This window comes from Lethenteron reissneri, chromosome 14 (genome assembly GCF_015708825.2).
Source record: "Lethenteron reissneri isolate LAM-NWPU_2019-01 chromosome 14, ASM1570882v1, whole genome shotgun sequence".
Classification (NCBI taxonomy): Eukaryota; Metazoa; Chordata; class Hyperoartia; order Petromyzontiformes; family Petromyzontidae; genus Lethenteron; species Lethenteron reissneri.
In genome coordinates, this window is record NC_083792.1 from 2,772,058 (window position 1) to 2,783,536 (window position 11,479).

Below are 11,479 nucleotides of genomic sequence, written 5' to 3' on the forward strand. Positions count from 1 at the left end.
TTCAGGTTGCATTCTCTGTCACGTGATGATGTACCGCTGCTCGCTGGGAGAAATCCTCACTGAAATGTATGCCTCATTACATGGCATCGACAGTGCAATTTGAATATAATGGAGAACTACAACTTAAAAGGTTGAAAAAGCAGAGAGAAATGACAGTACACAAGCCACACAGCATAATACCCCATGCCCTTGTTTATTGCGAACTTATCTGCATTCCCAGGTCATCAAGAATAAAACCATTACACTTAGACCTCGCTTAGTGCTCAAGAAGTGAGCGCGAATTGAATCAGCGCTAAAAGGAGTCATTATACCGTATATATGTGGATGTATTCCTGACAGCGTTAGGTCTTGCGTATGAGCAATGAAGGCTTCACTGGGGTTTCGGTAATAGCGATTATATAGACAGGTAAACATTTTAGAAGTAAAAATATTTGTATTACATCATTATGTGCCTGGACTCGCCAGTGCATCCACCTGACGCTCACCCACCTGGACCCGCCGTATAACTTGCATTTTTAACATCGAAAGTGACACTTTGGTCACATTTCCAGCACAAACACTCGCAAGACCTTTTTCCAGATATTATGGGTCTAAATGTTCACAAAAAAGACGATAAGGCAGAGAGAGACCAAGGCGGAATAAAAACACGTCGGTGGACGGGTGTGCTTTAAAAGAAAAACACTGGCGACCGCTGCTTGGCTCAAGAGCGTTCATCGCTCTCATTGATTGTAAACAAATATGGCGGCGGGTGCCCTTCCTCGGTCAGCACTGCTTGTTCTCATTCGTTTTTTAGCTGAAAGTTTCTCCAGGACAAAAACGCTATAACGAATCGGCGTTCTACAGCGTAGCGCTAAGCGAGGTCTGCCTGTAAGCTTTAAATAAACAATACAATATCAAACTGGCTGGTGGAAAAAAATATAAGCCTTTCAAATAAAAGTTAGCCCTTGAAATGAACAACTCATTACCGTTATAGACCGCAGCATTAAAACCAAATAAGAGCATGCCGAAATTAACATATTTCAAAAAAGTTATGAATACAAAACAGAAATGCAGTCAGTACATTGAAAAACCGACATAGGGCCGGCCAACAGCAGCACATCATAGTCCATCTGCACTAACACCACTGCCAAGTTACTCTCATCTGGCTACTCACATCTACCAATCATACCACGACAATTCCTCGACTTACATACGAATATCTGGCTGGGTGGCTGTGGTAGGGTGACCAACTCATAGGGAGGTTCAATTCAAATCTCAGTTGCGGGTCGACTTGGCCCACCATCCTCAACCCTCCGAGATAAATTGAAAATACTTTGAGCAAATTCACTGGCCTTTGGAGAAACTGGTTCTTGCTATAGTAATCAGGGATTTCCACCAGTGGCTCAGGCCAACCAACAAATATGAACACTGTACAACACTGTATGGGTGTTTATCCACCACAAATGTATATGTAAAGCCCTTTTGCCAATCCACGAATGGATGAGGGCCTCCCCACACTCTGCGGGGTCATGGGCGTTATTTGACAGTCCATACTTCACCACTTACCAGTGTGGGTTGAATGCAGAGAGCAAAGATGTTGGATAGTACATTTTTTATGGTCCTCCTCCCTCCAAAGACGTAACCCTGCAACAGCCTACAGCTTTTATTTATGCATGATTGTCGCCCATCCAAGCACTATCAAGGCTCAAACCTGCTTAGCGTCCGAAATCTGAGATTGGGTGCATTCCAGGTGAATTCTTCATAGGGGTCAAACAAATTAAAATGGATTCCTCCTTAGTCCATCAACCAATTGCTCAACTGTGGACACCTGTATTCTAAATTCCTGTGCACATCCAAGCACTCCTCGAAATGCCACTGGTTACACGAGAAACCTGCATAGCCAGTGGACATCCATTTACCACGTACTAAACCAGCTTGTCTGTCACTTCGTGCATTAAGACTGCAACCTAAAAAAGCAACCACCACTTACCTTGTAGACAGACACCTAAGCTATGTGCCCCAAGGTTGGCCAACACAAGTTTGAAAGTTAATGAGAAGTGTACAGCCCTTTGGCTTTGTCAATCGACTGCAGAATGAAGGCCTCCCCGCGTCGTGTGCATTACGGGGGTTGTTTGACCCTAGTTCGCCACAATTGTCAATGTTGGTTGGTGAATGGGGGAGGCTAGGGCCAGTACATTTATCACTTGCCACTGACGTAAGCCATGGACAGGAATTGAACTCGGGTCACCAGGTTTTACAACAGTGTGCCAACTAACCACTGCGCCACCGCTCGACCCCTACGAGAGCACTGTGGCAGTTAGGCACACTGCCACAATGCTATTGTAATGTTGCCGTGGTGCCAATTCACGCACTTACAACTGTCGCTTCAAGCGCCGTCACGTGTGTACTATGGTCTGACATAGAATCAATTACAACTGTAATTGTGTATTCTGTAAAAAAATTGCAATAAAAATGCAATGGTGATTTCAGCTTAGGGTACTCATGTCATTATAGTGATAACTGACCCCGAATATGATCATGGTGCACCAGGTCAGTCTTAAATGCTTTTATGAAACTCGTGCCTGAACAGTGTGGGCGACACAGTCGAGGCGAGTCTCATTCAAGATGAGAGGTATCCGTTTGATTAATGTGTGTGTTGCATTTTTCCTTTTGACGTCACGATACCAACTAAAAACAGTCGCTCGTATAAAAAACGTGATTTGAGTTAAAAACATCATCACCTTCCCACCAACTGTACAGCCTTGCCTTGAGTAAAAAGTTACACAAAGTAAAAATCGGGCGAAGCATGTTCAAACGTGAATAACTCGCGTTTAAAAAGTGTGGCTTCGTCGATAAAAAGGCATAGTCGCGCACCGTGCAGAACTGTGAAGGTTTCCCTAAGTCCGCACAAGTCTGCTGCAGTAGAAAATTCCTGGATGGCAGGAGAGGGGGCGAGGTGACTGGAGGAGTGGTTTTGGTGGAGGGAGGGATTAGGGCGATGAAATCCCTACAGGGGCTCGATCCAGCTTCTTGCCCTTGGATAGGCTGGAAACTTGCTTTATGAGTTCTCGGTTCTTAGACTGAATGCACACACACACCAAAAGATAAAGGACAAACCCTGTTATTTGTATCAAATAATATATTTATAAACGTATAGCCCTTTGTCAATCCAATGCTGAATGAAGGTCAACCCATGCCATGTTATTCACAGGAGTTTTTTGACCATAGTCACAGTTGTTTGACCACACTTCACATTGCTGGGCAATGTGGGAAGAAGGGAGTGGGGCGAGCCTGTGACAAGTTCAGATATCATGTGCCACCAATGCTAGCAATGGTTGGGAATCAAACTTAGTATGCTGGGTTTGTGTGCATCATTCATTACCAGGCCGAGGCCATCAATTCGCTACACATGGGAACCCAGTGTAATCCCAGCACTTCCGATTCGCACGGTTGGCTTACATACGGTGCAAAAGAAGTTCAACATACATACGTCACAGGTGTCTGAAACACGAATGTGTACCCATGACCTCTGCACTACTGGCTCAAAGATCTGACAATACCAGTGCCTTGAGTTACCCAACCACCTCCATAACTGAGGGCATGATGACTGGGGAAGGGATTGAGGGGGCAGGCTGATGCATGTACTGTCATCATTTCTTACCTGGAGCTGCTCAATTGATTCCTTGTGCGTGCGCTCCATGTTGTTCATCTTGGTTCGGATCAGGTTCTCCTGGTACTGGAAGTCGGCCTTGATCTCCGTGAGCTACATACGCAGGCACACGCACAGAGAGGCAGAGGCACGTGGACAAGTCAGCATCGCAAGCCAGCGTAGCCTGAAGAGAGATCGGCACAGATCGCGCGCCGCAAACACGGTGGGGGGAGGACGAGGGGAGCGGTGGCGAGCGGCGCCACCCACCTTGCGGTCTCTCTCCAGGATGAGCCCCTCCTTCTGCTGGAGCTGCTTCTTCAGCAGAGCCACCTCCTCCTTGAGCTGAGTGATCAGGATGAAGTTGTCCGAGCTCGCCGAGTCCATTGTGGCGTCACCGGATACACTGCACCACGCACGAGTGACACGCAATAGCGCCCGGCCGATTGTCAGTAGATGCGCGGAGAGAACAGTGCCTCGCGCTGACGAGTGACGCGGCGATCCATGAGGAGGAGGGGCAGCGGTGTGGGAGGCAGAGTGCATGAGCCAAATATAAACCAAACACTCACCCTGCACCTAACCTGAGCAACTCGCCAGCCATCGTGCCAACCAGCCACGAGTTGTTTTGTGCTTTTCAGAGCACTCACCCACCACCCAACACTGTCACTCATGCTAACTGAAACCCTGATCAACTAGCTTAACAGGTCGTGTCCATTTTGGTTTTCACAGCAGCACATCACTGCCAGCATGAACACATTGCACACCCGTGCACTGTGTTGTTTAGTACTGTATAGCACTGCATTGTATAGCACCGCATTGTATCGTATATAATCGTGCAGTATAGTATTGTATAATATTGCAATGCGTTGCATAGATGAGTATTGTGTGGTATTGAATCTGCAAGGCACAGGTCTCTGTGGATGGGCACGTGAGCCCTGTGTGGGGGCAGGGGGGGCTGCTCGCCTGTCTCCATTGCTGGGTTTGTTCTCCACCTTGGGCTTCTTCTGCGGGGGATCGTTCTGGGAGGCAGGGCCAGGGGACTTGTGGCTGAGAACGTCACAACACGGCACACACATGTCGGTTATACTCGTGCTGGGCGTACTGACAGTGTGTGCTGTGTGCACGGTGTGTGCTGGTTGCGCTATATGTACATTGCATGCTTGTATACGGTGTGTACTATTCTTGCTGGCGGTGCGCGTACTGTGTGCAACGGCTGTGCGTACTGTGTGCACTGTACATACTGTGTGTTCTGTTTACTGACTGTGTACACTGGCTGAGTGGCGTGTACTATGCATACTGTGTGAACTGTGTGCTTGTGTACAGTATGGCCTGTATGTCCTCGTGTACGGTGTGTCCTACACGTACTGTCGGTGCGTGTGCTGCTCCTTGCGTGCCCCATGCCGCTCGTCCTGGGAGGAGCGGTGCTGCGCCGCCCCCAGCCCTCGGTGCTGCTCTTTGGCCTTCTGCAGCACGCGGCGGTATGACAGCGTGCACAGCCAGCACAGCAGCTTCCCGTCCACCTATAAACAGCAGAAACAAAGCACAGCACCTGTACAGTACATGTAGCACATGCAGAGTATACGTGATACAACCCACCCATTGCATAGCAGCTTCCGATCTTCCTAGAAACAGGAGCACAGAACACAGCACCTGTATAGTACATGCAGAAGATGCAGAGTATACATAACCCAACTCACCTACGGCATAGCAGCTTTCCAACTACCCAGAGACACCAGCAGAGAATATAATCACACATAGTACATGCAGCACACGCAGAATACATAGGCACACATAATTCAAAGCACAGCAGCTTCCAAACCACCTCGAAACAACAGAATCTACACAGGACGTACAGCATAAGCATCACACATAGCACAAACGCTGCACGCAGTATGTGCAGATCACACAGCACACCACACACAACTACACCTATCACATGCAGCATGTGCAGCACACAGCACAAAAGCGCATAGCATATAAAACACAGCACACACACAAAGCTATACAGTACACGCAGCACACCACATACAACATAGCGCAGAGACAAGGGGAAACTACAACACTTGAGCATGGTGGCGCATGCCTAAATATAGAGGCAAGGATAAGTATATTGCACAGATCTGAAACACCCTCGAACTCACTGTGCTACACAAAGTGGTCAGAAGATGGCAGTACAGAAGTAAATTTGTGAACTCATGTGCAACCTTTATATGTAATTTCCTCGTGTGTGTATTTTGATTTGGGTTTTCGTAGCACAGCGCACAAACCACTGTGCTACAGCTCCAACGACCACACAGTGGAGAGAATATTTCGAAGATAATAAAACATTAATGGACCTCGCTGACAGTGGTATATGCGCACACACCCAAAACATCACCACCTTCCTCATTAACACTTACCTTCTGAATAAGGGCCACTGACCAAGACATTACCCTACCATATATTTGCCTGTAATTAGGCAGTGATAAAGGAAGATTCTAACAAATAAATAGCTTTAAACTTGTAGATATAAGACTTGGTGTGATGATGTACTCCTTGCAATATGTTCAGTGTGCCAATCCTTGCATCACAGTAGCTTCAGTACATATCTAAAACCGCTTTTAATGTGTATTTGTCGGGTGTCTTCCTTTCAAGATGACAAAGAAAATGAGTGAATATATTTTCCCATTTTTACTTGTACGTGAAGCCGTGACAGAGTGTGTGGCCGCACTCATGTTACTAAACCAAAATAGTTAATAGAGGAAAGATTATATTCTTGAATGTATTTGTTAACCTGAATCACGACCATAAATTCATGTGGTAAGGGAAAATATTCACATGCTTCTTGTCAACGCATATTGTCAGTTGCATGTTTGACTATGACTGCAATTTATAATTATTTTTAACGAAGCATCAAAGTCTTGTTAGATACACGTCGGCAAACATGTGCTACATTTTTTATTTTAATTTATAATCGAAAGGTGTGGCGGAGTGCATGGCCGCACCTTCTTCTTGCTGTCGTCCTTGCGGTCGAAGGCGCACCTCTGCTTGCACTGCTCGCAGGCGAGGGGCAACCCGTACTTCTTCTCCGAGTTGGTGCAGCGCTGGCACTTGGTGCCGATGAACGCCGCGATTATGTTACAGTACTGGCACGGCTTGGGCTGCGTGCACCACACGAGCACAAGCTGTCGTCAACGCCGATTCACGACCACTCATCACCGCCCAGAACACCGCGTCCCGACTCAAATGACCACAACAACTATATTCGTAACGTCGCAATCGACCGCACAAAATTTACTGAAAGTAAATGGGAGCAAAAACATACGTGGGCGCAATGTAAAAATAAACATACCGTCCCGTACAGTTTTACATTCTGGGCACACTTCTTGCAGATGGTATTGGTCTTGCTAAAAAAAGACACACAAACACAAAACATGTTGAGGGCAGCCAGCCGGCAGCTCAGATGTTGGGTCTAATTCAAGTGTCGGCAGACAGCCGGTTTCCACATATTTTGAAAGCTATCATAGACATCGTTTTCTACTGGCTGAATAATATTTTAAGCCATAAATTGCCAAAAATAAGTGTGTTTTTACCCACATGTTATTATAATTTATTACATGTTATTATATTTGTTATATTATTATAATAATACAAGACAAATATTTTACTCATTAAGCTCGATATTTCACTTTTTGGGTCTGCCCAAAGCAGCAAAACTTTAGGAAAATTAAGAGATTTCGGTGGTATAAGCGCATTAATAAAAATAACATTAATATTTAAACGTCCTTATAAATACTCAGTAGATCACCATTTCAGACAATGACCATGTTGGCTCACCAACTGAAAAAGTCTACCTAACAGTTTCCTAGTACAAAGCTTCGTAAATGACTCAGATGGTAAGTGTTTAGGACATGACTGTACAGACGTAGTCCCGTTTCTGTGCTGTTAAAAGTACAAGGGCCAATTTTTTTTATTTTTTTGCTTTTTTTAAAGGTCTTGAATCATATATATTTTCAGACTATTTAAAAAGGGACCACATGTTAATGTACTCTTATTGGCTATAAGATAAGTATTCCCTTTACAATGCACTGGTGGATAAATACCTCCCCATGCATTTCGGTCAATGATTGTCTGACCATACTTCACTACACTGGTCAGTACAAGTGATCTGAACCATCATAACCCCCCCCTCTTCACCAACCTGCAACGATTATTATGAAATATGGTCAAATAACCCACGTGACCGACACGGCAAGGGGAGGCCTTCATCCAGCAGTGAATTGGCAAAGGACTGGAAACTATTATTAAAATTTTATCCCCCCTAAGTGGAAAAAAAATCTACTCTGGTCTATGGACTATTAAATAGCTGAATGGTACCATGATTGGCGCACTACACTAGCCTACGCTTGCAATCCAAAGGTTACGAGTCCCATACTGGTCGAAGGTTAAGTGGTCACCCCCTATGTGCAGTGAATGACACTCGAAGAGAACACGGAATTTACACTACTGGCTGTGGGGAGTGCAACTAAATCCGCACCGCCTCATGTTCAGTCGGGAAAGTGAGATTATGTTGGGCTGAGAATCGGTTTTTAATCGCCGAATCGTTACATATTGCACTGTGGCCGATGGCATAAGCGTACTAATAATGGCACCCAGCCAGGCAAAGCAGTGGTTGGAGTGCTTGACTCTTAATCACTATACTCCCGACGCTATATACTTGAGGGCACAACTTCGATCTCAGCGGTGCCGGCGGTGTGCTTTGAGCTCTCAGCTACTTCTCCGCTCCCCGAAGTTCATGGAGACGCGAGGCAACAGCAGCTCACCTCTCCTGTTGGAACTCGGTGCGGCAATATGTACACTTGACGACGGGGTGAGCGATGCGACAGTCCTGCAAACAGGGGAAACCACCACGGGGCCAAGTGGGTGAAACATCACAGACGCGGGGGGCCTCGGCTTGCCTTGGGGACCCTCAGCACCGCATAGCCCCTTGGTGTTTTCCTGCGTGGCCTGTGTCTTAGAACCCCCATTGTTAACAGCGACAACGGGACTCTTCTCAGCAGCACAAACCACACAAAGACGACATGAGAACACATTGATATCGTTAAGGACACAGGTGGCTCAACGAATCTGTAATTGATGCTCAAACGAGCTTTAGGCAAACATCTTAGCTAGCGGTGGTGGCAATTCCACTGTGCTCTGGCGGGTACCAATATACAACAGAGCGCGACAAAAGTTGACTCCACTTAAACCAACTCGAACCCATAACTTCCCCGTGCTCCCCTTAATCTCCCCTGTTTGCGCGTAGTCACTTGAATGTTTCTTGTTCATGTTTTTGTTTGTTGCGGTTGCACCCGATTCAAGGGCCGAATGGCTCACAGGGCTATACCAAATAAATGAAACTGACCCTGCGTTCTTCTCCGTCATCCGACGTTTTCTCCTTTTTGATCCCACGCAGTTGACGCTCATTCTCCCGTTATCCCTTTGCACCCCCAGTGTGTCCCCTCCACCACCACCACCACCACCCCCCAGGAACGTTCAACTCCCTTCCCCAATGCCATCTCTCTCGGCGCGATGCCGGCGTTTTCAACCTCCGTCATTTCCCGTCTCCTCTGAAATCTCCCACCCAGCGCTCGCCTCTTCCCTCAGTTAAAGGAGCGAGCGGGCAGGGGGGGGGGGAGGAAAACCACGCGGCAGAGACAGCGTTGGGTGGGCATCGACGGAAGGACGTTCGAAAACTCTCGGATCGAGACCAAGAACTCGGGGAGATCATCATCTCGTCTCAACTTCATCCCACAGGGCCCCAGGCTCCAGCAAGAAGCCCAGGCCTCGTCCCCTCCTCACTTCCTGTGAGCCCCCCCCCCCCCTCCGCTTTCTCTCCTCTCCCAGCCTCCCGTGCCCCCCGTGCCCCCCCCGCACCTTGCACAGCTGCTGGCTCTGCGAGAGCTCCTCGAAGGGGAATCTCTGGTGACACTTGGTGCAGGCGTACAGAGCGGACATCGCGGCGGCGGCGGCCGTAGCGGTAGCGAGACGAGAGGATCGACCGAGCCCAGGGACCGCGCACATTTACTACCCCCGCACTTGTACCGCCACCAACGCCACCAACAACACCGCCGCCCCTCAACGTAGCGACGCCGCGGTCCCTCACTATCGATTCCCAGGCTGGTGACGATCGATTCCCCCCGGCATGTTGAGAGACGCTGAGAGGAATCGCGAAGGAATCGATTGTTGTTGGGTTTTTTAAACGGAGGTGCCGGGTTTTTAAAGGCACCAGCAGGCGTGCTCAGGGGGCCAAGCGACACACAGTGCGGTCAAATTTCGATTTAAAGCTTTCGTGACTGCAGGGATTCATCTGCTTGGTTCTTTCGGTAAAGTCACGTAGAAGGGAAATAATGAAAATAAAACATAATAAAATAATATTTTAACATAATAAAATAATATTTTATTATGTTTTATTTTTGGAAGAGAAATAATAAAATAATAATAAATAATGTATGATATTTATAGATATTGCTTTATTTATAAATTTTATTCTTATTCTTATTTTTCCCTACGTGACTTTACCGAAAAAACCTAAGAGTATATTTAAGTCTGTTTTGAAAACCCATCTCTTTAAAGTGGCCTTCACTCTTTAGTTCGGTCGGTTGACCTGGTTGTTTTTGTTTGGTTCTTTCGATAAAGTCACGTATCAAGATAAAATAATAAATTAAATACTAGCATACGACTGCAGTCACGAAAGCTCCAAATTAAGTCTGGTTGTTTTTGTTTTCTGCTTTCCATGCATCCTGGGATGGAATGCACGATGATAAATTGTAATTATTATTAAAAGTGTGGCGACGACAGTGGGAGAGACTTGGTCGACTAGGAGGTGTTTTCCAAACGCACGAGACAATATTAGATGTTTACCATTTGATGATTATCATGGTATTCAGTTTCCCGTAACTTTTCTATTGCATTTTCATTATTTTTGCTTTGCTGTATTGTACTTCTAGTACAAATTACTTGACAAATGTTTTTAACTGCAGTTCACTCAACATACGCCTGCCAAATCATCGCAGCTCTACACTCTATAATGCACTTGCTACTACAGTGTTTTTCATACCAATAAAGTCATCCATTCATATTTTACGAGAAGAGAGTCGCTTCACTACAGATACTATACCGTGTATATTGTTATTCATGAACGCCTATGTAGATTCCATAGATTCAAAGTACATTATTCCAACTTTTTCCGTGCTGTACAAAGACGATATAAGTTCAGGGTGTTCCAGATTTTTTTTGTGACTCCCAATTAATTGACCCCTAACTTTTTTTACCTTTGAATGTTCGTTGTTGTTTTTTTAATTCACACCGTTAGAAATATTACGTTTTAGAGAATTAAATGAGGTGTGGGTCACAAGATATATCTGGACCACGCTGGAAAGTAAGTTTGTAATTACAAACGTATGAATCGATACGATTGTAGATTCGTAGTGTTGAATATTCATGGTACAATAATCGAATGCTTGCGCATCGATTCTAATACGTCAATATACGGATGGAATCGCACTCGAGACAAATCGATGTTCGATTTATATGCTAATTCATGTCATTCAACAATTGATTTCCGTGTAGGCTGCAGTGCCGTAGTGACCCTCTCAAGCCTCCTGACCTCCCATCCTGAAAAAAACCCACGTGGGCCTCCAACATCCCTAATCCATACCTGCCAACTCCTTGTCAGTGCCTATCTTCGTACAGACCCTATTGGTCACCCCGTGCCTTTATAAATATCAACGTTCATCCTACAGTCCCATCACAAAGAGAGAAACACCAATTGTAACGGCTGTACTTCGTATGGACCTGAAAACTCTATTTCCCAGTACAAGAATACGGGTAACC

The 11,479-nt window shown here is 46.0% G+C and overlaps 1 protein-coding gene across 1 annotated transcript; it reads right to left on the minus strand.

Moving 5' to 3' along the window:
• Positions 1–174: 174 nt before the first annotated feature.
• LOC133342244 (protein FAM76A-like) lies at positions 175–9,712 on the minus strand. Its single transcript, XM_061551271.1, has 9 exons — positions 9,521–9,712; positions 8,428–8,492; positions 6,957–7,011; positions 6,610–6,765; positions 4,991–5,145; positions 4,589–4,672; positions 3,896–4,031; positions 3,641–3,742; positions 175–3,059 (listed from the first exon to the last, which is right to left on the minus strand). Exons 1-9 carry the CDS (start codon positions 9,665–9,667, stop codon positions 2,970–2,972), a joined length of 990 nt encoding a protein of 329 aa, XP_061407255.1. The 5' UTR covers positions 9,668–9,712; the 3' UTR covers positions 175–2,969.
• Positions 9,713–11,479: the final 1,767 nt, after the last annotated feature.